Raw genomic sequence first — 27,918 nt, forward strand, 5'->3', positions numbered from 1 at the left:
GCAGGCTTAGGCTTCGTTCTCCCCTCCCTTGGGTCATGTAGTAATTTCATTGCACCGCGACCACCTTCTGACAGCAAAAGTTTGAGAACCCCTGGCTTAGAGGCTGCTCTGACTTATACACTGATATAAGGTCCTGAAGATGTAAAGCAGAGTGGAAGAGCAATTTCATCAGCTCAGTAGCAGAGGAAACTGATGTGCATGAATAGCAGTGGTCTACTCCATTTGTGGACAATGTATACTAATCACTATACCATCTGCACAAGCCTTCAAAGGCCAGGTCTATGGGGATGAATATTCTTGGCTGACATCAAGCATAATGGGTTGCAGTACAAAAGAAAACATTGTATGTGTGTGATTTTGAGATGTTTGTATTTTGTAATTTCATTCCTGGATTTTGAGAATGTAAACAATTAGTACTTGGGTATTTCAGGTAATGTTTGGATGTCTGGCAATATCATGCCAGAGAAGAGTTCTTTGGTTGCTGATGTATACTATGATGTTATTCAAGTATGTGACATCATGTACTCTGTGTCACGGTAATTATCATTTGGGTTTATAATGGCTGTGTATTTCTTCAAATGAAGATGAATGGCAAAATGATGGTATTACAGAATTTGACCTTGAAAAGGGTTTTCCTTTTTTGGATTATTTCTGAGGAAGCATTGTGGACGTGAAACTGGTTGTTATATATGTAGAAATTACTGACTTAATTTAAACTTTGGCTTCCAGATGATGACTTCCTATTTTCACCTAGGAGTTTGCTCTGTGTTGTTTGTTTTTTAATGTTTTTATTCTTTGTATATGTGCATCAATGGTCCCAGTTTCAGTAATTTCTGTATCATTGGCTTTGGTATCAGTATCTCATTGCCATGAATAATCCCTGCAAGATCTCTACAGATCACTTCCATGGTCTTAAAGCTTATGATTGCTATGAGCTTGGTACAGAGCCTGCAGACAGAAATGTACTTCCATCTGATCTTTTAAGAAAATGTCCTTAAAATATTAGTCTTTTGGGGCCTGATTCAAAACTCCTTGAAAGTCAGTGGTCTTTTTCCATTGAGTTCAATGAGATTTCAAACAGGCCCTTTGTGAAGGCAGAACTGAATTTCAAGAATTCAAATATATAGGGCCTTTTGAGGTTAACAAGTGACTGCATTGACCTCTCACCATCATAACTGTTGTCATCATATGTTCAGCGTTCTAGCTGGTACTTTTGGGTAGAAGTGTGTTTTTTAAGAGCTCCATGTAAAGATCTGCACACAAGCTGCCCTTTGTGGTGTACAACTGTGAGGGACTGGGGAATCTGTCTGTACAGCCGTGGTCAGCAACTGGTAGATCGCGATCGACTAGTCGATCCTGGAGCAGACTCTGACTGTCGATCATGATCTCCGGCCACTAACCAGGAGCCGCCAGAGGTAAGTGCCGCCCGGTGGGAGCCCGTACCCCTCCCACACCCCAACCCCCTTCCCCAGCCCTGAGCCCCCTCCTGGAGCCTGTAACCCATACCCTCTCCTGCACCCCAACACCCTGCCCCAGGCTCAGCCCAGAGCCCCCTCCCACACTCTGAGCTCCTCGGCCCCAGCCCAGAGACCGCACTCCTTTCCTGCACCCCAACCTCCTGCCCCAACCCTATGAAAGTGAGTGAAGGTGCGGGAGATTGAATGACAGAAGGATGGGGGAATGGAGCGAGCAGGGTGGGGCCTCAGAGTAGATCCTGGGTGGCACTTAAATTCAAAAAGTGATCTTGTGCGTAAAAAGGTAGAAGACCACTGCTGTACAGTCTCTGCATTCTGTGTGAGATTATGAACTCTGTATATACCAAAATACAAACTCCATTTTGAATGTGCAGCCTTTTGCCTTGTCTCTTGTCTGTTTCAGATTATCCATTCATATGGGTAGGTTCTATTCAGTTCACGTTAATGATTCTGGTCTCGAACCAGAATGTTAAGTGATTCAAATATCTCATCCCTTCCCTTTTACAATCAGTGTGCAAAGTGCATAGGGAAGTTCAGGCACGCATACTAATCATTAATATATTATCAAAATTTCCGCATCTATCCCATCAACAAATACATTTATTGATCCTAGAAAACCCAGGAACCATGCTACACATTCTTGAGCTCCATCTGCTGGTACATCAGCTGTTAGCACCTCTTGTAACAATATCTGCCTGTAAACCGCAAAAATGTAAACATTCTTATAACAATTTCCAGTTGGAATTCTTTCAAGACTAGGTCAACTATTTTTGCTTTGACTTTTTTGTTTTGCAAAAAATTGCTTGTGCTTTCTGTGAAAAATTCATTTTTCTTTTGTCAAAACAGAAAACAAACAAACCTGAAAACAAAAAATTTTGGCCAAAACCAGATATTTTTATTTGGATATGTTGCCACAATGCCTTCTGGGAATTGCAATTCAGTTGACTTATGTCCCCATTCTCTTCTGTGGTTTGTACATCTCAGCTGGGCTTCAACTCCCATGATGCATTGTGGTCAAAGGACTCCCATGATGCACAGCCTCCCCTTAACAAATCATTGCATCCTGAGCTTGCGCCAGCTCCTTGCCACTGTGACAGGGAGCGATGTTGCTCCCCACCTCCAGTGAGTACCTCAGCTGCAGGTACCCCCTCGGCTGCCCCTCTGGCAATGTCCTCTTTTTGGGAACCTGAAATATAGTAACCCTAGCATGGGGTCGCAATGCCACTCATTTTTAGCCTGCCCACCCCTCCATTGTGGACCTTGGGTGGATTGCCAAAAAAGAGAAAATGCAGTTTATGGGCCACCTTCATAAAACGTTTGGGAACCGCTCCCTGAATAAACTCCACACAGACTCTCTCATGGCTAACACCAGTCTTGTCTGGAGCAGATTTAATAACAAACCGTTCAAAATAATCCTCAAAGTCATAAAACAAAGTCCATCACCACAACAACATAAACATTCATACTCTGCTCTGGAACATTCAGCTAGTCCTGAGGCTCTTTTGTTCCAGTAGGCTCTTCACCAAGCAACCACTCCCAGGCCTTCCTAGCTGGAGCTGAGCCTTTTTTGTCTCTTGGTCTCTGGATAGCCCCTTCTGCTGCTCTCCTGGCCTTCTCCTGGTTACTCAGGGTCTCCTGCAGGAACTTTTTGCTCTCTACGGCCTCTGCCACAACTTTCTTTAGCAACATCCTCACCTCCCTGCATTGAGAGAAGTCAGCAGGTAGCCAGCCTTCCCCTTTTGCTGTCTTCCCCTTTATAATGCCCAGGAGCTTCTCCTTAAGCCCAGTTGGGTAGCAGGTAATCCGTCACAGGAGCACTGGCCCCTGCTCCCTCTTAAAGGGGTCAGTCATCCAGTGACAAAAAATTGCTTTCAATAGAAAAATAACACAGGGCTACTATATCACTTGGTTGCTTTATTTCAATATTTAATTAATTAAAAACCTTAATTTTTCAAAAATAGGTGAAGCTGCTGCAACAGGGACAGTTTGATGCACCATGGATTCCAGGGATTTTGCTAAAGAATTTAGGGCCAGCTTTCTGTGGGCTAGCTAGGGCCTTTTCTCAGATGGACAAATGGTTCTCTAGCTAGATGAGATTTTGCGTGAGTCAAACTTAAGAGGCCGTGAGCAAACAATTGAATAGCAGAACTTTGGAGAGGCAACCCACGTTGTCTTTAGATTCCTGTTGCTTCCTTGGAGTGAAGAATGCCGTGATTTTAATGTTCTCTCCTGCTGTTCAGACATTTCCTTTTGGCTAGTTTTTCCCCCCTCTTTGGTTTAGTTAGGCATGGCTAAGAGGAAAGCAACCAAGTGCTCCTATTATGATGAGAGTGCACAGTCAGGTCTGACTAGCTTCTCTGTGTTTTATATGGCAAGCTTCTCAACTGTAATGCATGATCATGGCTGAGATATCTAAAACACCCAGTTTTGCCTCCGCTGTAGCTATTGAGGAGAGCAGAGCAGACCTCTACAATTGAAGAGTGGGCAAGGTTGGTAGACCTCTGGGATGCCAAAGTCATACAGGTAATTAGAGAAATGACTTTTTTCCTTCCCCCACTCCTGATAGACTTCTCTGTACCAATTGCCTTTGTGGCGGCCAGAGGGCAGCTGGAGAATCCTTCCTCTGTTCCTGCTAAATCCTAAGAAAGCACCTGAAATTAAAAGGGAGACCTATCGTGGAAGTCACATGGGTTGCTAGTCACTGCTCAAGTAACCTCTGTTCCCTTTGCCTCATTTGATAATGTCTTCTTAAAGACTGTGGCTCCCTCTTTTGATGAGCCAATTAAGAGTAGTCCACACAGTTATTCTGAATCTTTGCATTATGTAAGATGCTTGCAGGGCAGACCTTAGGGCTTATGAGACCTTGTGCAAAGAAGCGTGAGGTACTATTGTAGTTCCTCCCTCCTTGCGATCAGGCCCTCCATTCTCTGTGGTGTTGTTGGGGGCACTCTAACAGGAGGATTGAGTAGGAGGAGCGGGGACTCTGTGTCACCACGTACATAGCATAGGTCTAAGGATGCTCCTAAAGATCCAAAATGTCACACTCTTGATTTCAGAGATGTCCCTGTCATCTTAATACTTCATATTGCAAAGGTCAATTTTAGAGTTGGTATACTGAATTAACCAAATAATTAATTAATAATATATTTTAAAAATCTGCTTCTGTGTAGTGATTTTCATTGGAGGATCTCATACTTTATAAAGGTAAATAGAATTACAGGTCACACAGTGCATCATTGGCAATCAAGAGTTCGAATCCAGGTTTTCTAACTCATAATCTTCCATTTTAATAATTAGCTGATGATGTCTCTTTCTTAAATTACTTGGATTGAAGAAATAAGAAAGCAGCAAATGTCCTGGAAGTAAGTGGTTACTCATCCCTTCCAGCATTTCAGCCACTTAGCATGCTCAGGGTTTGAAAACTCTATTTTCCCACAGTGAATAGGAAACTTCTGAGGACAAGTGCCATCGCTTTCTGCAGAACCGAAGCTTTCTTCTTTTTTCCAAAACAAACCCCCCCAAATAATCATTTCAAGCCCTTATTGTGCAAAAAACCTGCTAATCCAAGGTTAATCCATTGCTCTGCTGCCTTTCTGAATGTGCAGACAGATTGTTCCAGTGCCTCTGCTGCTGCTCATTGCTGTTTTGAACAGGCGCAAAGTGGAAACAAGCCACAATCTTTCAGGTTTTCAGTTCTCTGCAATGATCGTGAAACTGACTAAAATAGTTTAGTTGCATTCTACTGCCTCTTTGGAAAGCTCTTAGCAACAGCAGAGATGGACAGTTGAGGTATTTGCTGTGAGGAGAGACTCAAAAAATGAAGGCTGTGGGAAGGGTAGAGTAGTGGAAACACCCATATTTCAGCCAGAAAGCTGAGGGAAGAGGTAGAGTAGTAGACTCACACTTCTCTGTTGCAGCAGTCAGGAGACAGAACTGAGGTATAAAGTACTGGAACCTCGAGAGAGAGAGAGAATTCTCCTTCATTCTTCCAGAAGTCAGGCAGGTTGGAGAGGGAGAGAGAAGGTGCATGAGTTTTCCAATTTATCAAACACCTACTAGCTGGAAGCTGATATGAAAAATGGAGAGTCCTGGAACATTACCCTTTCCCTATATCTTGATGGGGTGGGGAAGGATGGTACAGTAGAACTTCGAAGTTACGAACACCTTGGGAATGGAGTTTGTTCTTAACTCAGAAACGTTCATAACTCTGAACAAACGTTATGGTTGTTCTTTCAAAAATTTACAACTGAACACTGACTTAATACAGCTTTGAAACTTTACTATGCAGAAGGAAAAATGCTGCTTTTAACCATCTTAATTTAAATGAAACAATCACATAAGCAGTTTCCTTACCATATCAAATCTTATTTTTTAAACATTCCCTTTATTTTTTTTAGTAGTTCATTTAACACAGTACTGTACTGTATTTGCTTTTCTTTTCCTTTCCTTTCCTTTCCTCTCTGCTGCTTCCCGATCGCATAATTCCAATTCTAAATGAGGGGTGGTGTTGACTGGTCGGTTCGTAACTCTGGTGTTCATAGCTCTGAGGTTCTACTGTAACTGATTTGCTGAACAGTGAGATTCTGAATCTCTTGTCTCTGTCTGCAGCCAGAAGAGTTAGTTCTCTGAAAAAATTTCCCAGCCTTGTGTTTGAGTGCACAGATGATGGGATAAGTTTGGGTGAGGGTGAGGGAAGCACTCTGTATGTATTTTGTGCATATCTGTATAAATACGTGTGAGATTTTATTGTGGGAGAGAGAAGTGACAGAAAGAGAGACAGAATATATAATGGAGGAGGTAGCATGCACAATTTAGGGAAAAGGAGAAAAGAGAGAGAAAAGTGGAAGCAGACCCTGAAGACAATTCATAAAAAAGATACACTATGATTTATTACAGGAAGGAGAGAGGAAAAACTAGAGTGGAGTCAGGAACAGCAAGAAGGTTATAAAAGCCAGAAAAGTGCAATAAGTCGTACTGGTTGTGTAGGACTTGGCATATATATTTCTTGACTAGTTTAGCTTATGATTAAATCTAGCCTGGTGATCTGGTTTCAGTTCCCTGTTATGTCACAGACTTGTGTGTGACCTTGGCCAAGTCACTTAAGCTCTTTGTGGCTCAGTTCCCCACCTGTAAAATGGGGGATAATAGCACTTCCCTGCTTTGTAGGGGTGCTTTGAAGATAAATGCATTAAAGATTATAATGTGCTCAGATACTGTGATAATGGGAGGCACATAAAATAGATAATACCTCAAAGGGATCATTCATCCTTGTGGCCTAGGTCTATCAAGGACTAGCCTGCTTTTTTCCCACCAACAGGGTTGCCAATTATTTCTAGGAAGCGTCTCCTACCTAGTACTTCACAGTAGCTGGTTGGTTGATTGGCTTGTTGTTCACGGTTTCTAACCTCAGAAATACATGACCACGTGCTAGAATTGGATTAGGTTTGGCCAGCGATGTCTTTTAGTTCAGATTTTCAAGTATGGGAACAAGGGCTCTTTATTTTAATCATATAAAACAGGACTGCCTGGGCTGGATTCATCCCTACTGTAAAACAAGGAATGAATTTGGCCCCATGTAGTAAAAGCCAACTGAATACACGGCTCGGTTCTTGGCAGTGAAGATGCCATTTCCATTGGTGTGTAGTGCACAAGAGGTGGGTTGCCTTCTAGTCTAGGGTGAGAAAACGACTTCAGTACAATTTCACTGTCGATGTGGCTACATCTGATGCTTTGAGACTGACCGTGCTTTTTCCCAATTCGCTGTAGTGGTTCAAAGGATGCACTATGCACATTTTCCCTACTCAATACAAGGAAGTCTTTTGTAAATTGTCAAAACAGTAGTACACTGGTACTTCATATTACTTACTGGGATAGTGATCCTGAAATGGAAAAAAGCCTATGAAAAGATAGAAGGATGTACTGTATTTCCTGTAATTTTATTATATAAACCCTGGGGCCTATAACAGGACTGGAGAGCTGTAATCTAAATGGAGACTGAAACCTTTCCTTTGGATTGATCAAAATAATCATGTGCAATAAAAGAAGGCATGCCTGTCTGAGGTCGGAGGAAAGTATCCGTGTGATTATGACATAATGGGGAAAAATGTTGTTTGGAAATAGTACAGGACTTTGAAAACACTGCTCTTGTAAGGCTACCGATATTACTGAGATCTTGTTATTGCCTCTTATGTAATGAAGACGATAGCTTTGAGTTGGGTTGGAAAGGGTTTGGTTATTTATTTATTTATTTATTTATTTATTTTTAAAGCTTTGCTTACTTTTGGCGATTTTATTTTTAAAAATCTGACTACTCCTGTATTTATTCCATCTCACTTGAATCATGTACCAAGCACACTTTGATGCTATCCCTGTGGAAAGTATAGGAGGCTGAATGATTATGACTTGTAAACTTGATGGGAGAATCAATTTCTGCTATTTCCTATCAAAATATTTGCAAACTTTTGATTCATATATGCCATAATTCTCATAGTTGCTCAGTCACTGAGAATTCTCAGTAACCCTAAACTGAAGCCTCGTTCTGATCCCTCAGTTAAAATACGGGAACACGGCATCATTTAACTAAGAACCAGTCTGTTCAGCTGCAGTCCAAGAGTTAGTGCAAAAAGTAATTACTCTTTTATTTGTGCAAATATATTTATATTTATTTTTGTACCAAAGAAAGTTGAAAATATGGTTTTGTGTACCTGTGAAAGAACTTTTGAAGTTTGTGGTTTTTTTAAAAATGTTTTTATGGAACTTTTTTTTTAATTGCAGAATTGAATGTTACAGTAGTCAAAGCATGTGGTTTTTTAAAAATTAATACCTTACTATGTTTGTGCCTATTGAAACTACGGTATTAATATATCTAATTAAAATAATAATCTGATCTAATTTCCTGGGATGTTATATAGTGTAGTTAAACTTCAATTGTCCTGCCTCCAAGAACAAGTACAGTCTGTCCCTCACCCTTATTTTTTCTATTGTAAGGGAAGTCCAAATAGAATGGGATAAAAGGTTTGTAATGTCTAGTGACTAACCTTGTCCATTTGGTTTCCACGCCTCTTCCGCTTGCTTGACGTCATACTATTTTTGTCCCTCTCTAGCTCATTGACACAATTGCCTCAGAAATTGGAGAACTGAAACAGGAGATGGTACAGACAGATCTCATGCTGGAAGATGGATCCGCTGATTTGCAAAGGTGATTAAAAATATAATATAATAGTTGCTGCCTATTTTCACTGTGCCACTTTATTCGGGAAGCTGACATTTCTGTCACATTCTTTAGCTTTCCTCCTGCGAACACAAAACGTTGTAGGTGCTTTGTAGATCTGTAATGAAGGTGTTTGCCTCTGAGCAGTGGGAGTGTCTGCTGATTATGTTGTATGTGTATTTGTTTTAATTTCTTTTAGAAGCAGTTGAACTTTGTGCACTCCCAGTTCCTCATAACAAACAACAGAAACCTAGGAAGGAGATACACTTTTAAACACAGAAACTGCTAACATTATTACTACTGGTTGTGGAAATGAATCTAACTTTTACGTTGTAAAGTGTTCTAGAAATATTCATTGCTCCAGTCAACTTCGTGAAGATTCAATGGAACTTTCATACAGTAACACCTGGTGAAATGGTTAGTATAGTGAAGTATCGACTGCTATAATGTGACCCTCATTAAAGTATTTGTGAGATATGTGTGAAGTTAGTTTAATTAAGACCATCTTTAAATGTAAGAACAGTAGACTGATGAATTTTGGGAAGGCTAAGAAAGATGTTACAGTACAAATAAAGTTCTGACTCTTTTTTTAAAATGAAACACCGAGTGCAGGTGTGGGTTATTATAACTGTTAATCTAAATCTATTGCTTTCTGTTGTCAAGCTAGGGAAATAGATAGTGTACGGTAAATATTAGGGCCATACCTCTTTGGTTTTATCTTTTTTTAATGTCTTTTTTAGCAGTACTGATAGGAGAAATGTTTGACAGTTCATTATGTTGAATTTTAGGGGATTTTTATTCCTCCTAAAAGTTGAAATATTAGTTGTGAAAGGAAAGTAACAGATTCAGACCTTTGAGTGTATTGAGTGAATACGCAGGTTTCTAAGTAACTGATCTTTTATAATATGCAGCCTTGTTGTAGCTATGTGGGCCCCAGGCTATTAGAGAGACAAGGTGGGTGAGGCAGTTTCTTTTATTGGACCAATAAAAGATATAACCTTACTCACCTGATCTTTTATAAGGCAGTGAAATGACTTCTTGTTGCAGTACCTATTCATATCTCTGTAGCTAGGGCTTAGTTGCTATTTTCATTGCAGATGCTCATTCAGGCACCTATAACTTGATACTGGAATTTGAATCCAGAGAAAATTTAATATACAAATTGTGAGCCAGTAGAGGTCTGTGTGTGTGGTTTCCTTTTAAAAATGGTTTAAACCCTCTGAACAGCTTTTCAGATCTCCAGTATTTTAGAATTGTAGCGGCTGCAGGTACCGGTAGTTGTGTTCTAAAACCAGCTCTAAGGAAACGTTCAGATTGTGACGTTTCAGCTTCCTGTGAGTCCTAGAGTCATAGAACCTCAGGGCGGGAAGGGCCCTCAGGAGGCCGTCTAGTCCAACCCCCTGCTCCAAGCAGGACCCATCCCCCATAGTTGCCCCAGATCCCAAATGGCCCCCTCAAGGATTGAACTCACAACCCTGGGTTTAGCAGGCCAATGCTCAAACCACTGAGCTCTCCCTCCCCCATTCCATTCATTTCAGCAGTTGTGGGGCACAAAGAAATCTTAGAGAGACGGAATCAGCATCTTGGGGAGTGTAGCTAGTGTTGCCCCACCTTCTGTGAGTTGACTCCCTTCATCAGCTGGCGTGAGGGGGAAGGGCATACTTTTTGGGGTAGCAGTAAGGAGCGCCGCAAAGCCCATTGCTCTGCATGCTTTCTGAGCCATCCTGCTTTGTGCCTACAGGATAGCTCAGGGGGCTTCTGTTTGATGCTGCTATTCTGTCTGTCCGTGTCCTCCCGCACCCCCCGGCTATTGTCCTGATAAGGCCAGAATTTGGCCCTGCCTCTTTCAAATGGAGTCTCATGTAGTTGTATTGTTTTGTTTTTTAACTGATTAAGTGAGACTTGCAGCCTTATGTCCCTTATGTCTGTGTTTTACATTTCTCCCGGCCCATTAATATCGTATTTAAATAGTTTTCATGGTGTGGTATTCTAAGGTATATTGTTCATATTAATGTCATCTGGCAGAGATGGCTTTTTTTTTTTTTAAATCAGTGACCCATTCATTTCCTTCCAATCATAGCAGCATGGAGAAGATTCATCACAGAGCTACCCCTTCCTGAGTGGAGGAGAGGAAACAACCATGTCTGCAGCTCCGTTCCCTCTCCCCTCCTTCCTCCCCCAACCTTGCCCTGACCCCTGTAGTTGGGAGAGAAACAGGCTGGGAGAATGCACATCACCGCTGTTGTATGAGGAACTTGCTGTCATACGCTACACTGGAAAGTTATGCAGCTAGTTGCTGCCTTGACTGCTGTGCAGCCCTTCCACTCTAGTGAAGTTTCCTTGAGGAGCTGGGACTCAGAGGTTCTGATGACTAAAGGAAGAGCTGGCAGCAAGTCTTCATTAAGCTGCGCTGTCAGGGAGGTGTGAGGACCCCAGAGTCAGATTCGAGACACAGGGCCTCTGTTTGTCTGTCTAGAGACCATGATACCCATCATCCTAGTATCTGAGGAGTGGAGACAAAGTAAAAGTGGCCTGGAAACCAGTTGAGGTGGTGTCTTGAACGTGGGCTAGCTGGCCTGTCTGGAGCTGTAGGCTACAGCGCTACCTTGGGGCTGGTAACCTAGCTACATTGCTGAGGACACAAGCTAAACCACTCAGGTTGCTAGTCTTCCAGTGCCTTCCCAAAGTTCCCCCTTGTGCCCAGAAGGACAGACAGGTTCTCCCTCAGTTTACTGAAAAAATGATTGAGTGGATCAGCTTATTGCAGCATGGAGAGCCATGGGATATGCCCACAGACGTTCCAGTAACACACTGGTGAGAACAGCACCTGTGAGAACACAGTAACTTGGGTAGGAATTTGCAGTGTGCTTGCTCACACCTGGGCTAGGCTAACCTGCTGCTCAGACCCAGGTGCTGATCACTGAGTTCGCTCTGCAGTGAAGACATACCTGAAGTTACAGAGCAGGGAAAAGACTCGATGTGTTTTGTGTGCATGAAGAGTGAAGCTCCACCATCCTCTCAGGGCTTGTCTTGGCTGCGGCTTTGCTATAACGACAGTCATCCGAGCTGCACCAGCACAGTGCCTAGTATAGTCAGACAGTCTGCAAACAATTACTCTATCTGTTTACACTCCAGGGTGGACCAGTGTAGCTACACTGATAGCTGTCATTGGAGCAAATCCTTAGACAAGGCCTTAGACTTAGGACACATCTAAACTGCCTAATAGTTTGGACTACAGGGGTGTGAACAGAGTGAGCACCAAAGTGCTTTGCTAGAACTCCCCCATGTGGACGATGCAGGCATGAACTGAAAGGTTCCTAGTTCTCCTTAACAGTCTTCTTCAAACAGAACTACATTAATGCAAAGAAGGAACCTTTTAGTTCACACCTGCAGGGTCCACACAGGGGAGTTACAGCGCAGCCCTTTAGTGCACATTGCTGTTCACACCCCCAAAGTCTGAATTACAGAGCGGTGTAGATATGCCTTTACACAAGACCTTAGACTCCAGGAAGGGACAGCAGCTCAGTTATTGCTACTACAACTACAGCAGCATAATTCATGTCTCTGAAATATGTGCAATCAGTAATGGCCCTTTAAAATTCCTGTGGTGCAATCTGTTAATCATAAATGTTGAACTTACAAATGTAGAATTATGTACAAAAAAACTGCATTCAAAAATAAAACAATGTAAAACTTTAGTGCCTACAAGTCCACTCAGTCCCTCTTCTTGGTCAGCCAATCAGTCAAACAAACAAGGTTGGTTACAATTTGCAGGAGATGATGCTGCCTGCTTCTTGTTTACAATGTCACCTGAAAGTGAGCACAGGCATTCGCATGACACTGTTGTTGCCGGCGTTGCAAGATATTTACGTGCCAGATGCGCTAAAGTTTCATATGTCCCTTCCTGCTTCAACCACCATTCCAGAGGACATGCTTCCATGCTGATGATGGGTTCTGCTTGATAATGATCCAAAGCAATGTGGGCTGACACATGTTCATTTTCATCATCTGAGTCAGATGCCACCAGCAGAAGGTTGATTTTCTTTTTTGGTGGTTTGGGTTCTATAGTTTCCACATCAGTGTTGCTCTTTTAAGTGTCAGGGGGTAGCCGTGTTAGTCTGTATCGACAAAAACAAGAAGAAGTCCGGTGGCACCTTAAAGATTAACAGATTTATTTGAGCATAAGCTTTCGTGGGTAGAAACCCCACTTCTTCAGATGCAACATGAAGAAGTGGGGTTTTTACCCATGAAAGCTTATGATTAAATAAATCTCTTAGTCTTTAAGGTGCCACTGGACTCCTTGTTGTTTTTGCTCTTTTAAGACTTCTAAAAGCATGCTCCACACCTCGTCTCTCTGATTTTGGATGGCACTTCAGATTCTTAAACCTTGGGTCGAGTGCTGTAGCTATTTTTAGGAATCTCACACAGGTACCTTCTTTGCATTTTGTCAAATTTGCTGTGAAAGTGTTCTTAAAACGAACATGTGCTGGGTCATCATCTAAGGCTGCTATAACATGAAATATATGCAGAAAGCGGGTAAAACGGAGCAGGAGACATACAGTTCTCCCCCCAAGGAGTACAGTCACAAATTTAATGGACGTATTTTTTTTAACGAGCATTATCAGCATGGAAGCATGTCCTCTGGAATGGTGGCTGAAGCATGAAGGGGCATATGAATATTTCACATATCTGGCATAAGCGATTAATCGCGATTAATTTTTTTGAGTTAATCGCGTGAGTTAACTGCGATTAATTGACAGCCCTACTTTTTACAGTTGAGCTCACAATTAAGGTAAATTTGTAGGCCCAGTTATTACAACAGACTTTACAGTGAGCATAGATTAAATTTAAAGATCACTTTAAGGTTCTTTTCTGCTTCCTGGGTGGTATATAGGGGCCTTCGTGTAAATGGGAATCAGACCCACCATCCTGTTTGCAACAGTCCCGGGAAACAATAAGGACTCAGCTTTGAATTTCCTAACCTTTGTGGGTTAAACTCATTGTTATATGAACAGCAGACTAGCCAGATCTCCTGTGTTTTGGGGTGTGTCTATCCTGCCCTTTTGCTCTGAGAAGATAATTTTCTCTCGGGAAGGGATAAACTATCATAGTAAAGCTTGCAGGAATTAAGAAGAGACTTGGCCTAGGAATGGGCAAAAACCTTTAAAGATTCTATAATCCCCCATTTGTATAAGAGAACAGCTATTCTTTTGTGCCCTCTCCTGAAAAGGTATCTTTTTCTTAGATATCACTGATTTCATATTAGATTTCTAACTACAGGTGTTTTAAAATCAACACTGGTTGATTTCAGTTTCTGCAGTTTTGGTGAGGGCTTCAGTGGGGCTTTCTTGGCTTCACTGACGAAGAACTGTAGTTTTGATTCCAAAGCCCAGAATGGACATGGCTGTTAAGCACAACAAAATCCTGTTATATCGGTTTCGGTTTTTTTTGTATCACTTCCTGGACTAACAAAGAGAAATACTGTATATGGAGGTGGTCTGTATTGATAATGCCTGAGCAAGTCATCTGAACTTAAGCAATGATGGGTAGAGATAGCAAAAGCAACTAAAGGCCTGCTCCTTCAGGTAAAGAAGGGCCAGCTGAGGCCCGAAATGAACTGATTATAGGGGACTAAGAATGAAAAAAAACAGAGTCAGGAGTACAGGTTACAGGGTCAAAGCAAGAGATCAAGAGGGGATTGAGAAACTGATGAAAAAGCCACTATAGCTGACAATCCGAGGGGAAACAGACGTGTTAGGTGGCAGAAGTGTGCGCATGGATGTGGACACTCATTCCAGCCCTCTGTTTACAGGCAGTAGATCATACTGATTACAAGTTTCAACCTGCGCTGTGGACTTATTACCTTGAGTTAATTGTAGTTAAGATACAGCTAATTATTCATTTCAGCTCTTACCTTCCAAGTATTTCCCGCATAATTGTGGGGTTTCATGAACATAAACAAACTAGGCAAAATGACTGGTTTTCTTTAGTCCCCATGTGAGTTACGCTGAAACCTAGGGAGAATATAAATCTTTCTCGGGGGATTTGAACATAATCAGTGCAAAACATACCAGAATCTATAACAGTTTTATCTCAAACCTACAGAACTTCCATGCAGATATGTTTGCTTTGGTTTTCTGGTTTACTTGCCACTCGTCTTGAATATCAACAGAAGATATCCTGATAAAACACCGGGAGAGTCATTAAATAGTAAAATGAAATGCATTTTAAACTTCTTCTGCTATTGCACAATGTAAGTTGTATCAACTTTTTAGTATCTACTATCTCAATCAAATACCCTTCTAACTTTCTATTGTTCGGTGTTAAGGTATTGTTGTTTTCAAAGGTTTCAGAGTAACAGCCGTGTTAGTCTGTATTCGCAAAAAGAAAAGGAGGACTTGTCTCTAAGGTGCCACAAGTACTCCTTTTCTTTTTGTTGTTTTCAAAGAAACAATACATAACAAGATCCCAAGGAGTTTTTCAGCACTTCTCCAGTTTCGATTGTATATCTGTAACCCCCTTCTCGCTGGAATAGTCCTTATTCCTTTGGTTTGTGGACCATTTCTTAAAAAAAATGCAAAGACTAAGGGCTTGATTCTCATTTACACTATGGTGGTGTAAAAGTGTCCTTCTAGTGGTGTAAATGGCTGGCTGGATTTATCCCCTGGTGTCTATTAAATTAGCTGTGCATAAATGATTTGCAGGTTATATAATCATTTGCCAACTGGTATTCCTGGAATTTTAGTTCACGCATGACTGGTTCATGCAAGACTGGTGTCTCTTCCTTCCATCTACTATGAAGAAAACCTGTAGGGAATGGGAATATTATATATTTAAAAAGGGCAATTTGTTCCGAGTCAACTTGTGTGGGGTTGCTAAGATGAGCCACTGCTGATCCTGCTCTAAAGCATTAGTTCATGTGAATCAGAGAGCATTTGGTAGGGGTGGAAAGACACTTTACACTGATGTGTCCATAATCCTTTGTCTCTATGTGAGAGGCCAACGCACACAGCTGCAAGGAGCTTCTGCAATTTAATTTTGTGTATCTAGGTTACGGAGGTGTGGACACCTGTATTATGTTTCTTCCTGTACCTGGCATGTGGAATGGTTTGTGTGGATAGACCTTCTGATAAACACTCTCTGGCTTAAATAAGTAGATGTCAAGGTTAATCTTCTTACATATAGCATAAAGGGCGTGTATGACTGTGTGTTTGGAAGCATTAAGATCTGAGTTGCTTTTAATCCACTGGTAAATAGTGGGGAGCTAGGACACATGTACACGTACGTTATCCCTTAGCATTCTTTAAATATTGTTATTTAAGCAAGCAGTGCATTGCTGATGCCAGTAATGCTGCTTCTCTTACAGTTAACATTGATGTTCTTACATGAGTAAAACTTACTCCCTCTGTCTCCATCGCCTGAGTAGGTAAAAGGCAATAGTCTTGACGTGGTTAAGTTTGCAGCCAATTCTATTAAAAAGATCTTCTTTAGCCGCCCCCCCCCCCCACCACCACCACCAAAAAAACCCCTCTCTGGCTTGGAAAATTCATTTGGCTTGAGTACTGCTAACTTGCTCTGAAGGCAAAAGCAGAAAGTTTCTGTAGAAAATGTGTTAGACTGTTTGAGTTTCAGCTTCAGAAAACATGACTGTGATTGCAGAAGTAAAAAGTCTCTAACTGGTTATAACTTATCATTTGTTTCTGGCAGCACCAACAGCAGCCTGGGTATTTTGCAAATATAAAAGGTACTGTCTCTACTTATAGCTTGTATTCTAATGTAACAAGCGGAGATGGAGGGTAGGGGAATGGGGAAATGCAAGCCAGGCAGGTGGTGATTGGACACATCGTGGTCATATACAATTTTAATGACTGTTGCAGCTCTTACTTAGCCATGGAATAAGAGTGAGTAAGGCGTGCCCCCCTTCCCCCAATTTTCCTTCTGAGACTTTGACCATAGTGGGGAGAACTGGGACTGTTTGTTTGTCCAGCTGTCCTGGCTGTGAGCAAGTAGTCAGGGAGTGGGGGAGCAATGGGGTGTGGGGCATGGCTCTGCCCCTCCTATTCTGACTAGAATGGCTGGCTGGGTGCATAGTGGAAAATGAGCTGATCCATGAAAAGGGGTGAAGCAACTTACTCCCCCTTCAGAACAAGCAGGGAGCATGGAGGAAATGTGACCTACAATTTGGTCCCTGGTCTGTTCCTGGGGTGGCGGAGCTACATGCCAGCCCTTCTTACTCAGGGCAGATTGTAAAGGCACAATGTAGTCTGGTGTGACTGGTAGGACAGAGAGCCACGTTCTTTCATTAGGAGGGACAACATCTCTGCTCTTGATCTTTAGGGCATACAGCACTTGTGCTCAGAGTTTTCCTGTGCCTGCTCTAGTTTTTGCATCAGGAGATCAGTTGCCAAAGTAACAGTTCTGTAATTGTTTCGAACAACACAGGATGTTCTTTAGTTGGGAAATAAGGAAGGACTGCAGACATTCATGCGCAAGCCATACTGCGTGTTCAAAAGTTTGGAATTGAAGAAGAAAATTTGAATAAAACAACCATACAGTGCTGGGTTCATTTAGTTTCTTTGCAAGTGCATGTTTTTAGTATGTAGTATCAGCAGCCCCAGCGCGTGTTGTTATTATTCAGTTAAACAAGTATTTTAATAACTTGCTACCCTGCCACAAAATAAATTTAACTCAGATTAGCTTGCCAAGTTCCCCTTTTAGGGACAGCTTCTGCCTTCTTTCCCTACTTGGGAAGAATTAAGTGTCAAAACCAAAGCACTTTAAACTTTATACGTCTGTTTATCTGTTTATTTTCAATTGCGAGGCAAGGACATTTTAAAAAAGGTAGTGATGAAAGGCCTCACTTTGACGCACAGTAAAATGTCTGATAGAGAAGCTGGAAGAAAGTGGGTTTAAAATGCAGGCCATGTTTGTTTGCATTACTTTAGTACCTACAGGCCCTGGTCAGGATCAGAGTCCCATTGTGCTTGGTGCTGTTCACACAGGAAGGACAAAAGTAGTCTCTGCCCCAAAGAGCGTACAGTCTTTGATTATGATAGAACACAACAGATGGGTAAATGGGAGGATGAGGGATTGGTGAAACAAGCCAGTTTTGCACTGTAAGTGATAGTCACAGCTCATTGTGGTCAGCTGGCAACATATTGTAGGCATCATAGTCAAGGTGAGTCTTAAGGAGGATCGTTTGAATTTTTTTGGAGGGGTTTCTCCCATGCACAAGGGTCATCAAGGGAGAAGGCATAGAGGTGTTTGAAGGAGAAGCTGAGTGACCGGCGCACTGGTGGAGCAAAAGTGGCAGTCAGTGTTGTGATAGATTAGTAGAGTGGCTAGTTAGGGGGAGCCTAAGCCATGAAGAGCCTTAACAGCAAAGAGAAGAAGCAGGTGTATCGTGTGGAGGAAAAGGGAGTGCCAATTGAGTGGTGCAAAGAGGGGAGTGCCATGGTAAGAGCACTGAGCAGCATTTTGAATGAACTTGAGTGGGGCAAGGTTTCTGTAGGTGCTAACTTTGGGATCCAGATGGGAATAAAAATATCTGAATAATAATAAAAAAAACTCTCTTAACATGAACATAAGAGAGGAATGGATATTAAAATTGATACCCTACTTAATATAGACAGGCATGCATATAGGTGTGTATAGTATCTCCTTGTAGTTAATTGCTGGACTTCAAAAGGCTATTGTCCACCTCACAGTAATGTACTCTAACTTGCTCTTGAAGAGAATTTGTGATAAGATACTAGTGATATGAAATCTCAACAGAAGAAATACCTAGTAAGGGGGATACCCACAGTGTTGTCATTTAAGAGAATTCCCTGTTTGTAGAATTGTTTGTTCTTTGAGTAATGTACCTGCCTACATTTTAATTGTTGTTTAATTCTCTTCCTCGTAGCCCGGTAAAGGACATGGATAATGTCTGTCCTGAGAAAAAGGACTTAAAAGGCTGTCCCCGGGACTCTGGCTATGACAGTCTTTCCAATAAACTCAGCATACTGGATAAACTTCTCCACACCCATCCTGTGTGGCTACAGCTTGGCCTGAATGATGCTGAAGCAGTGGAAATTCTGCAGTCCCAGCCTCCTGGAGTAAGAGACAAATCTTCAAAATGTTTTAATTTATTTAAAGGTTTCAGAGTAGCAGCCGTGTTAGTCTGTATTCGCAAAAAGAAAAGGAGTACTTGTGGCACCTTAGAGACTAACCAATTTATTTGAGCATAAGCTTTTGTGAGCTACAGCTCACTTCATCGGATGCATAAAGTGGAAAATGCAGTGAGGATGTTTTATACACACAGACCATGAAAAAATGGGTGTTTATCACTTCAGAAGGTTTTCTCTCCCCCCCACCCCACTCTCCTGCTGGTAATAGCTTATCTAAAGTGATCACTCTCCTTACAATATGTATGATAATGAAGGAAACCTTTTGAAGTGATACACACCCATTTTTTCATGGTCTGTGTGTATAAAACATCCTCACTGCATTTTCCACTTTATGCATCTAGTGAAGTGAGCTGTAGCTCACGAAAACTTATGCTCAAATAAATTGGTTAGTCTCTAAGGTGCCACAAGTACTCCTTTTCAATTTATTTAAAGTATCTCTTCCTAATGTAGCACACACTCACCAGTGGGTTGCATGCATAAAAGGAAGCTCATCCCTTAAAGCCACAGCAGTTCAAGTCTGGGATGAGTCATCCCCCTTATGTGATCGCCACCATCTTGGCTGACGCTTTGTGGATTGAACTAGGGCCAAAAACATGAGCTGATATAGCTACAGAGCCCTGCCTCTCTAGCTGGGGCTGTAGATGACTCATGTTCTCTATGGATCACGCACAGAGGAGGGACCTGTAAAGCACACTGACCAGTGGGTCACACTATTATTAGATTTGCTGGGCTGGACCCTGGGCCCAGCTAAAAATTCTCCCAAGGTGAGGGAGCTCTGGGCTAGTGTAAAGCTGGAGTAGCCAGTTTCTTCTCTAGGTGCACCCCACCTCCAGGTAAAGGGAACTTGTCAGAGGTGGGAGTGCGCAGCGTGAGGTGCAACTGCACTCCATTAGTTCTTGGCTGGTGTATGAGCCTTGGGGACTCTGAGACTCCAGATCTCTCTAGCCTGTGCCGGAGCTGGATTAGATGCAGCATGTTAATTCGGGGAGCCTTATCTGGCTCTCTTATGGTACCCCTCTTTCTCGTACCCTCAGCAGATCTCTGTGCAGGAAAGAATCTGACCTGCTAGGCTTACAAATGCAAACAAAAATCTGTTTCTATCAGCACATCACACTTGGCTTCGGGCCTAAAAGGGCCATCATCAATTTAAATAGCTCATTTCTGTCTGAAAATGTTGATCTTCCATTATTATGAGTAATAGTGTGCCTAAGCTGAAAGCAATTAGTAGAAAACCATTTTTTCCTCCTTTTGTTTACTTTGTGCCAGTGACAGCATTTGTGTACAATCACTGTCATTGTTTCCCCTCTGCAGTTAGGCTCCAGTCCTTCAATGAGCTCCATGTGGGTGGACTTCACTGTCCATGTGGAGCCCTGTTGACTTATATGGATTATTCCTCAAATATGTGAAAAGCAGCCTGCAAGACTGGGACCAAAGTTAGTTTCTTTCTTGATGAAAAGCCCCTTATAAACATTGGGAGGGGACCAGAAAAGTGCTTATAAAGCCATTTAAAAAAGCAAACCTTCAACTGAAGTGAATTTCAGTGGGAATTGGGCACCTTAACTCACTTAAATTCCTTTGAACATCCCAGATTTTACTTTTTCAGCTCTATTATCCCTGTAATCAAATCAAAATTTACATTTTATTAAACATATTTTGGGGGATTGAAATTTGCATTCTTGATTATAGCGGTTTACATCCTCAGATATTTGTGTTGTGTTTCAAAATGTATAACCCTGGAAGTTGAAGCTAGAGAAATTCAAACTAGAAATAAAGCTCACCTTTTTTTAATAGTGAGGGTAATTTAACCATTGAAGCAGCATACAGATGGATATAGTGGAGACTCTGTCATTTTGTCTTTTAAAATGAAAATGGGATCTTTCTAAAAGATTTCTGTAGTTTAATTCCACCATAAATTACTGGATTTAAGAAGACAGGTTAGTAGTGGAGAGCAAGCTAGATCACTTAATAAACTGGATATAAGCAAACAATATGCATTTTAATACAGCTGAATGTAAATGTAGACCACTGGGAACAAAGATGTAGGCCACACTTATAGGATGGGGGACTGTGTCCTGGGAAGCAGTGACTCTGAAAGATGTGGTGTGTGGATAATCAGATGAACATGAGCTCTTAGTGTGACTCTGTGGCCAGAAAGAACTAATGCAATCCTGGGGAGCATAAATGGGGGAATCTCAAGTAGGAGTAAACAAGTTATTTTACCTCTGTTTTTGTCACTGGTGTGACCACTTGTGGAATACTGTATCCAGATACCCACAATTCAAGAAGGATGTTGATAAATGGGAGAGGGTTCAGAGAAGAGCCACAAGAATCATTAAAGGATTAGAAAACATGCCTGTAGTGATGAGCTAAATAGACGGAGCTCCTTGTATCTATATGGGGAACAAATATTTAATAATGGGCTCTTCAATCTAGTAGAGAAAGATATAACATGATCACATGGCTGGAAGTTGAAGCTAGATAAATGTAGACTGGAACCGAGGTATAAATTTTTAATGGTGAGAGTAATTAACCATGGAACAGTTTACTAAAGGTCATGGTGGATGCTCCATCACTGACCATTTTTACATCAAGATTGGATGTTTTTGTAAAAGATCTGCTCTAGGAATTTTGGGAAAGTTCTCTGGCCTGTGCTATGGAGGAGGTCAGATTAGATTATTTTAATGGTCCCTTCTGGCCTTAAAATCTATGAAAAGCATCTATAATAAAGATTTCTAAAATCTTATTTTTCCCCCCCCTCGATAGATCTTTCTGGTTAGGAAATCCACAAGAATGCAGAAGAAAGTCCTATCGCTCCGTCTACCCAATGAGTTTGGATCTCGCCTCAAGGAATTTGCAATAAAAGAAAGCACATATAGTAAGTCATGTATTATGGGAGTCATTTGCTATACTGTATGGGCCAGATTTACTTTGCATCGATGAAACCCAGCTCTAGACTGTAGGCAGCGCAAAAAAAAAAAAAAAAAAAGTCAACCAGGGTCAAAGGAATAACAGTGCAAGCTGCCTACAACCCCCACTCTGCTGAGGGTTCCTAAGCCATCTGGGCAGACCTTCACGTGAGTGAGGCTGGCCCTGGAGGGGTTGGGCAATGGGCAGAGTAAGGCTTTGATTAAATAAGGTACTTAAAAATATATGCCTAACTTTCCATAAGCAAGTGAGTAGTCCCACTGAAGTCAATTAGAATACTCATATGCTTAAAGTTAAGGCATGCACATAAGTACCATGCTGAATGGGGGCCTCAGTGCTTGTTATAGGCAGTCTCCACTTGTGAGGCTTCCATAGAACCCTACCAGAATTTAAAACTGTCCTTCCATGATGATGCCACCATCACCCTCCACCAGGTGACTTCTCTTCTGGCACATCTTTGCCCTGGGCACAAAGGAGAATCTGGGTTTATGTATTATTTTTAGTCATTTACTTGTTTCTCAGACTTAAGAACAATTTTCACCAATCATGGGGTCAGAAATTTAACCCCATTGAGAAACATTTCTAATAATCTTTGGTTTTCATGATGATGCAAGTATTATTTGTTCCATGTCTCAGGCCTTGTCTACACTGCCACTTTACGGCGCTGAAACTTTCTCACTTGGGGTGTGAAAGAACACCCCCCTGAGCAATGCAAGTTTCAGCACTGTAAAGTGGCAGTGTAGACAGTGAGCGGCTCCCAGCGCTGTTAGCTGCTCCCCTCATGGGGGTGGGTTTTTTACAGCACGGGGAGAGCTCTCTCCCAGCGCTGGTGCCGCGACTACATAGCCAGGTTAAAGCGCTGCCATGGCAGCGCTTTGGCATCAGTAGTGAAGACATACCGTTAGTTACTAGAAATAAAACATAGGCAGGGTTCCAGTAAGTTTCAAAACAAAGCTGTAGTGATCTCTGTGAAAAGAGGGAGTGAAAAACAGTTCTAGGTAAAACTGAAAATAAAAAGAGGAAGCTGTATCTTCCTCAGATTGGAGCACAGTTTGGAAACTGCAAATAGAACAAAGGGGGGTTATTTTAACAATGTGCTGGAAACTGCGACTGAAATTTAGCAACAGTTTCAGCTAAGCAGCCTTCTTCATGAATGATCTATGAAGGAAAAGCTATCAAGACCTTTATCCTTTTATAGTGTCCTTATGTGATTGAGCTTTTTTTCTTTCATATGTTTATCCATTACTGTTCCCCTGAGTCTTTACTTACATGGCTTCTTTACTCAGAGTGACATTTACTACTGACGGGAATGGGTAGCTCTGTGTTTGAAGTTAATGGATTTGTACCAGCTTGTATTAATATTTATCCATGATCTGTAAACATGTATTGATATCAATACAAAACCGTGGTGGAAATTACATGGTAAAGATCTTTATTATTTCTGTGTATTTAAAATAACAATGTTTGAATTTTTAGAAAAGTTCTAGTGCAACTTTATTAGAAAAAAATATTTAGCTAAAGAATTCGTAATGGCTATCACAAAGCATTCGTATGAATGAGACTTGATTGAAGAGTTTTGTTAAAAGGAGAATGATTCATAGATTTGCCACCGATCCTTACCAGTGGTTACTGTATTGCTGCTAATGTAATTGAGGCAAAAAATGGAAAGGATGGGTGCCAAGAGAAGGAAAGAGGTTTTTAATTAACTTGTCTATATTAGTACTATGAATAACACAAGGTCTCAGTGTTGACTGGCTGTTCTGTTAGAAGTTGTGCAATTTTAATCTCTTTGATTCATTTCCCAAGGATTAGAACACGTTTGGAATGTAAAAAACAAACCCACTGCCCAGACTATCGGTATGTTTACTAGAATGTTTTTGACTGAGACACATACTCCTCCACACAATTGTTTTTGATTAACAAAACAGTAGTCAGTTTGATGCTGCAAACTACTTACGCTGTGCAAAAGCCAGGAGTGTTTATATTAAGCCTGGTTTCTTGGAATGTGCATTAAAAGACTGATCTGTTTTTTTCATAATCTTTCTTTGCAGCCTTTTCTTTGGAGGGCTCTGGAATAAGTTTTGCTGATTTATTCAGGCTCATCGCTTTCTACTGTATTAGCAGGTAAGATTGTATTATGTTATGTTTTGAGTAGCATTTGCTAGACATCCTTAAAAATGAGTAACCGTCCATAAGGATTTTCTTGATTAAATATGGTATAAATATTCATCATCATCATCTCCTTTTGCCAAGGTTGGGTAGGGTTGACTTCCATTTGTTTCTTGGCTTAGATAAGTACCTAGACTGCTAGCCACGTTAAGTCTAGTATAAATATTACTAATCTATAAATATTAGTAGACTGTTTTAGAGGATAACTGGCTAAATAACAAGAGAGTATGAACTGAAGCTAAGAACAAAAGATTTGTAAACTGAAGAAAAAATGTGAAAGTTTTGACAGATTTCAGTGTTATGATGGTCTTGTTAAACAGTTGCCTCACTGGTTCTCCCTGTTGCGTGTGTGTTGAAGTGCCTGATATGTGCCCCTTAAATTCATCTTACTGTGAATTCAGTACTTGTCACAAGTCCCGGATTGATAGCTCCGGGGACTCAAGTCCTATGTTTAGCCATAGAACAGGTAGAGTAAGGTCAAAATTCATATCTTGGGGAATCTGTTCTAAAGGCGGAGTTGGATCTCCTTGGCTCAGACTGCCAACAAGGTTGCCAATTATTGTTGGTTATGGTGGTGATTTATGGCAGTGTGAATATTTACCCACTGGAGACTGAGAGCACCAACCTTCTTGTTGTTGTTTACGTTATGGAGCACACAGAACCCCCAAGATCAGGACCCCATTGTGCTAGATGCTAGAGACCAGGGGTCGGCAAACTTTTTGTGCAGAGGGCCACATCTGGGTGGAGAAATTGTATGCAGGGCCGGGGCAGTGGGTTGGGGTGCGGGAGGGAGTGCGGGGTGTGGGAGGGAGCTCAGGGCAGGGGGTTGGGGTGCAGGAGGAGTGTGGGGTGCAACAGCGGGCTCAGGACAGGGAGTTGGGGTGCAGGAAGGGTTCGGGCTCCAGCCCGGTGCCACTTACCTAAAGTGGCTTCGATGTGGCAGCAGCACGCACCGGGGCCAGGGCAGGCTCCCAGCCTGCCTGCCCTGGCCTCGCACCACTCCGGGAAGCAGCCGGAACCATATCCCTGTGCAGCCCCTGTGGGAGGGGGAGCACAGAGCTCCGCACGCTGCCCTTGCCGTGCCTCCAGATACCTCTCCCGAAGCTCCCATTGACCGTGGTTCCCTGTTGCCAGCGAATGGGAGCTGCGGGGGGTGGTGCCTGGAGGCAAGGGCAATGTACAGAGCCCTCTACCTCCCCTTCCCCAGGGGCTGCAGGGACTTGGTGCTGGCTGCTTCTGAGAGCGGCGCGGGGCCTGCGGCACCACGGGGGGGCAATCCTGCGGGCCGGATCCAAAGCCCTGACGGGCTGGATCCGGCCCGCAGGCTGTAGTTTGCCCACTCCTGCTATAGATGCACATGGTAGAAGACAAGCTCATTCATATAAATAACTTAACAGCACTCAGAGAGTGACTGAGCCAGACTGGATTGAAACTGGTAACCTAGCAGTGAAAGGTCCCCTATCTCATCCCCATTCACACTCTGTTTAAAATTCCATTTTGTCAAAATAGCTTTTAATTTTCCATATGGGGCTTTACATTCATTTTTGTTCAGGGCAAGGTTGATCCTGAATTTCCAGTTAAGGCCCAGCAGTTGCATGGAATCATCCTGCCTGGGAAAATCAGGAATTGCAAGACTGCACCGTCCCTGCAGCTGTGCACCAATTTGCAGCCCTGCTTCCTTTCTTGCTGCACCCTCATACAGAGAAAGACAAAGAAAAGTGAGGAGAAAATAGAAGGGTGATGCAAATCCACACATAGCTGTAACTATTCCAAAATGCTACACCTGGATATTCATAAAGACACCCGCACCTGAAATCATATCCAGGGGTTTTAATAGATTTTTTTTTTTTTTTTTTTACCTTCCGACATTAGCAAGATGCTCCTAGAAGCTTGCGGTTTATTTCCCTGCCAATGTCTTTCTTTGAATATCTTATTTTGCTCTTTCTCAAGCAGCAGAAAACATTCCCGTTCCTATCCTTTTCAGACTGTGTCTTGGCATCATGTGGGATATAAGTGGGAATATGCAAAGTACTGGGGGAAGCTGTAGTCAGTGACTGTGACAGAGCAGCAGAGGGAGTATATGACATCTCTTAGTATATCTAAGGCCTTGTCACACTACCGGGGTAAGTAGACCTAAGTTATGCTACTCCAGGTACGTGAATAACAGAGCTGGAGTGGACGTAGCTTAGATTGATTTACTGCGGTGTCTATACCACACTGGCGTCAACGGGAGACGCTCTCCCATTAACTTACCTTACTCCTCTTGTTCCAGTGGAGTACCGGAGTCAACCAGAGAGTGCTCTGCGGTCGATTTAGCGGGTCTTCAGTAGCCCCGCTAAATCGACCCCCACTGCATCAGTCACAGCTGTGTCGATCCCCGATAAGTGTAGACATGGCCAAAGAGAAAACAGGATAGATTCTTGACAAGAATGGAGAATTTAAAAAAATACAGCTGGGGTTTGCAAAGGAGCCTGTGAGAGCTGGGTACCAAAGTCACAGTGCAATTCAGTAAGATTTGGGTGCCTGATTTCTTTAGGCTCTTTTGAAAATCCCAGCTGATGGGTGAAATCTGTGCCCCGGTGAGATCAATGGGAATTTTGCCATAGCCTTAAGGAGGATCAGAATTTTACTCTGTATATTTAACATTTGGAGACATTCCTCCCTAGATTAAAATGGAGTTCAGATTTTGGCCCATGGAGATGTTGACAGTGTCCTTTCAATTACTTGTTAGTAAGTGTGTCAACTCACTGCAAACGTTTGTGATTTTCATCGGTTTGGAGTTTGCTGTTGCTGATTTTTGAGGGTGTAAACATCAAATATGGCAATTCATTGATCAAAGAGCTGTTGTCTGTATTACACCAGATGCTCAATGTGCTTACAGTTCTGAAAATAAATCACCTGTATTGATACCAGTTGTATCTGAATGTACATAAAAGTGTGTAGGACATTTTTGCTACATGAGCAGTTCTTATTTCCTTACTCTCAGTACACAGGTACTTCTAATACAGATTTTGCAGTTTTTCAGACTCTGGTGTTTAAAAATGCACTGGTACCAAGTATAAACAAGTGGGTAGAGAAGAGATTTAATATACAATGTAATAAATGCTTACACAAAGTACTTAGACAAAGTAATTCTTAAGTTCTTGTTTCAAAGATTTATATAGTCGATGTGGTTTGTAGTTAAGTACCATCTGTGGAGTCCCATATGTAAACATCCATTTATTATTTTAATACGTATTGAGTAGAAAACAGATATGGTGACAGTAGTATGAATGTAGTTGTATTTATTGTAAAAAATTTTTCAAACTAAAGGTATGTTCAGACTGACAGAGTTTACAAGCACTTCTGTATTCTCTGTCTTAAGTCTTCATTCAGGTTCTTTTTGAAAACTGGAGGTTAAATTGGAACAAAACTCAAGTTTTATGCACAAATAGGAATTTTGGGTAAAGTGCTGATTTTGGCAGATGAATGTTTCAATAATCAGACTGACATACTCTAAAAGAGCAGTGGAAAAGCTACTGCTGTAATAAGAGGAAAAGTGGGTGGGACAGAGAGAGTCAGTCCAGAAGAAAGGAACATTGGGGGACTGATTCTCATTTACACTAAAGTTTCTTTACACCAGTGGGGCTTAAAAGATTGTTAATTACATCATACTCACTTTATGTCCCCTTTAAACTGGCAGAGCAGTTCAAAGTAGCTTTGCTGTAAATGAGAATCTGACCTGTAGTCATTGCATATGCTGGAAATAATGAAAAATTTAAAATATGGAAATAATTGCAAAAATTACCAATACTGTTCTTCCTTTTAAAACAAGGGATGTCCTGCCATTCACCTTGAAATTGCCTCATGCTATTGCGGCAGCAAAGACAGAAGCTGAACTTGAAGACATTGCTCAGCTGGGACTGAGTAAGTGTGACTATTTACATAGGTTTATTGCCTTGTGTCATTGTAAACATATCAGTCAAATAGT

The 27,918-nt window shown here is 41.8% G+C and overlaps 1 protein-coding gene across 6 annotated transcripts in view; it reads left to right on the forward strand.

The window, feature by feature from the left end:
• RIN2 (Ras and Rab interactor 2) overlaps nt 1-27,918 on the forward strand; it is a 106,260-nt gene that overhangs the window by 49,061 nt on the left and 29,281 nt on the right. For 3 of the 6 annotated variants that reach the window (XM_084622544.1, XM_084622545.1, XM_084622546.1), the window contains 5 exons: nt 8,579-8,673; nt 18,590-18,782; nt 21,618-21,729; nt 23,831-23,903; nt 27,763-27,854. In XM_084622544.1, coding sequence (XP_084478670.1) covers nt 8,579-8,673; nt 18,590-18,782; nt 21,618-21,729; nt 23,831-23,903; nt 27,763-27,854 — 565 coding nt within the window. Of the gene's footprint in view, nt 1-8,578; nt 8,674-8,916; nt 9,103-14,790; nt 14,939-18,589; nt 18,783-21,617; nt 21,730-23,830; nt 23,904-27,762; nt 27,855-27,918 lie in introns of those variants that run through there. The other 3 variants (XM_084622543.1, XM_084622547.1, XM_084622548.1) reach the window with 3 other exon arrangements.

The sequence above is a fragment of the Lepidochelys olivacea genome, assembly GCF_965140295.1.
Source record: "Lepidochelys olivacea isolate rLepOli2 genome assembly, chromosome: 3".
Taxonomy (NCBI): Eukaryota; Metazoa; Chordata; order Testudines; family Cheloniidae; genus Lepidochelys; species Lepidochelys olivacea.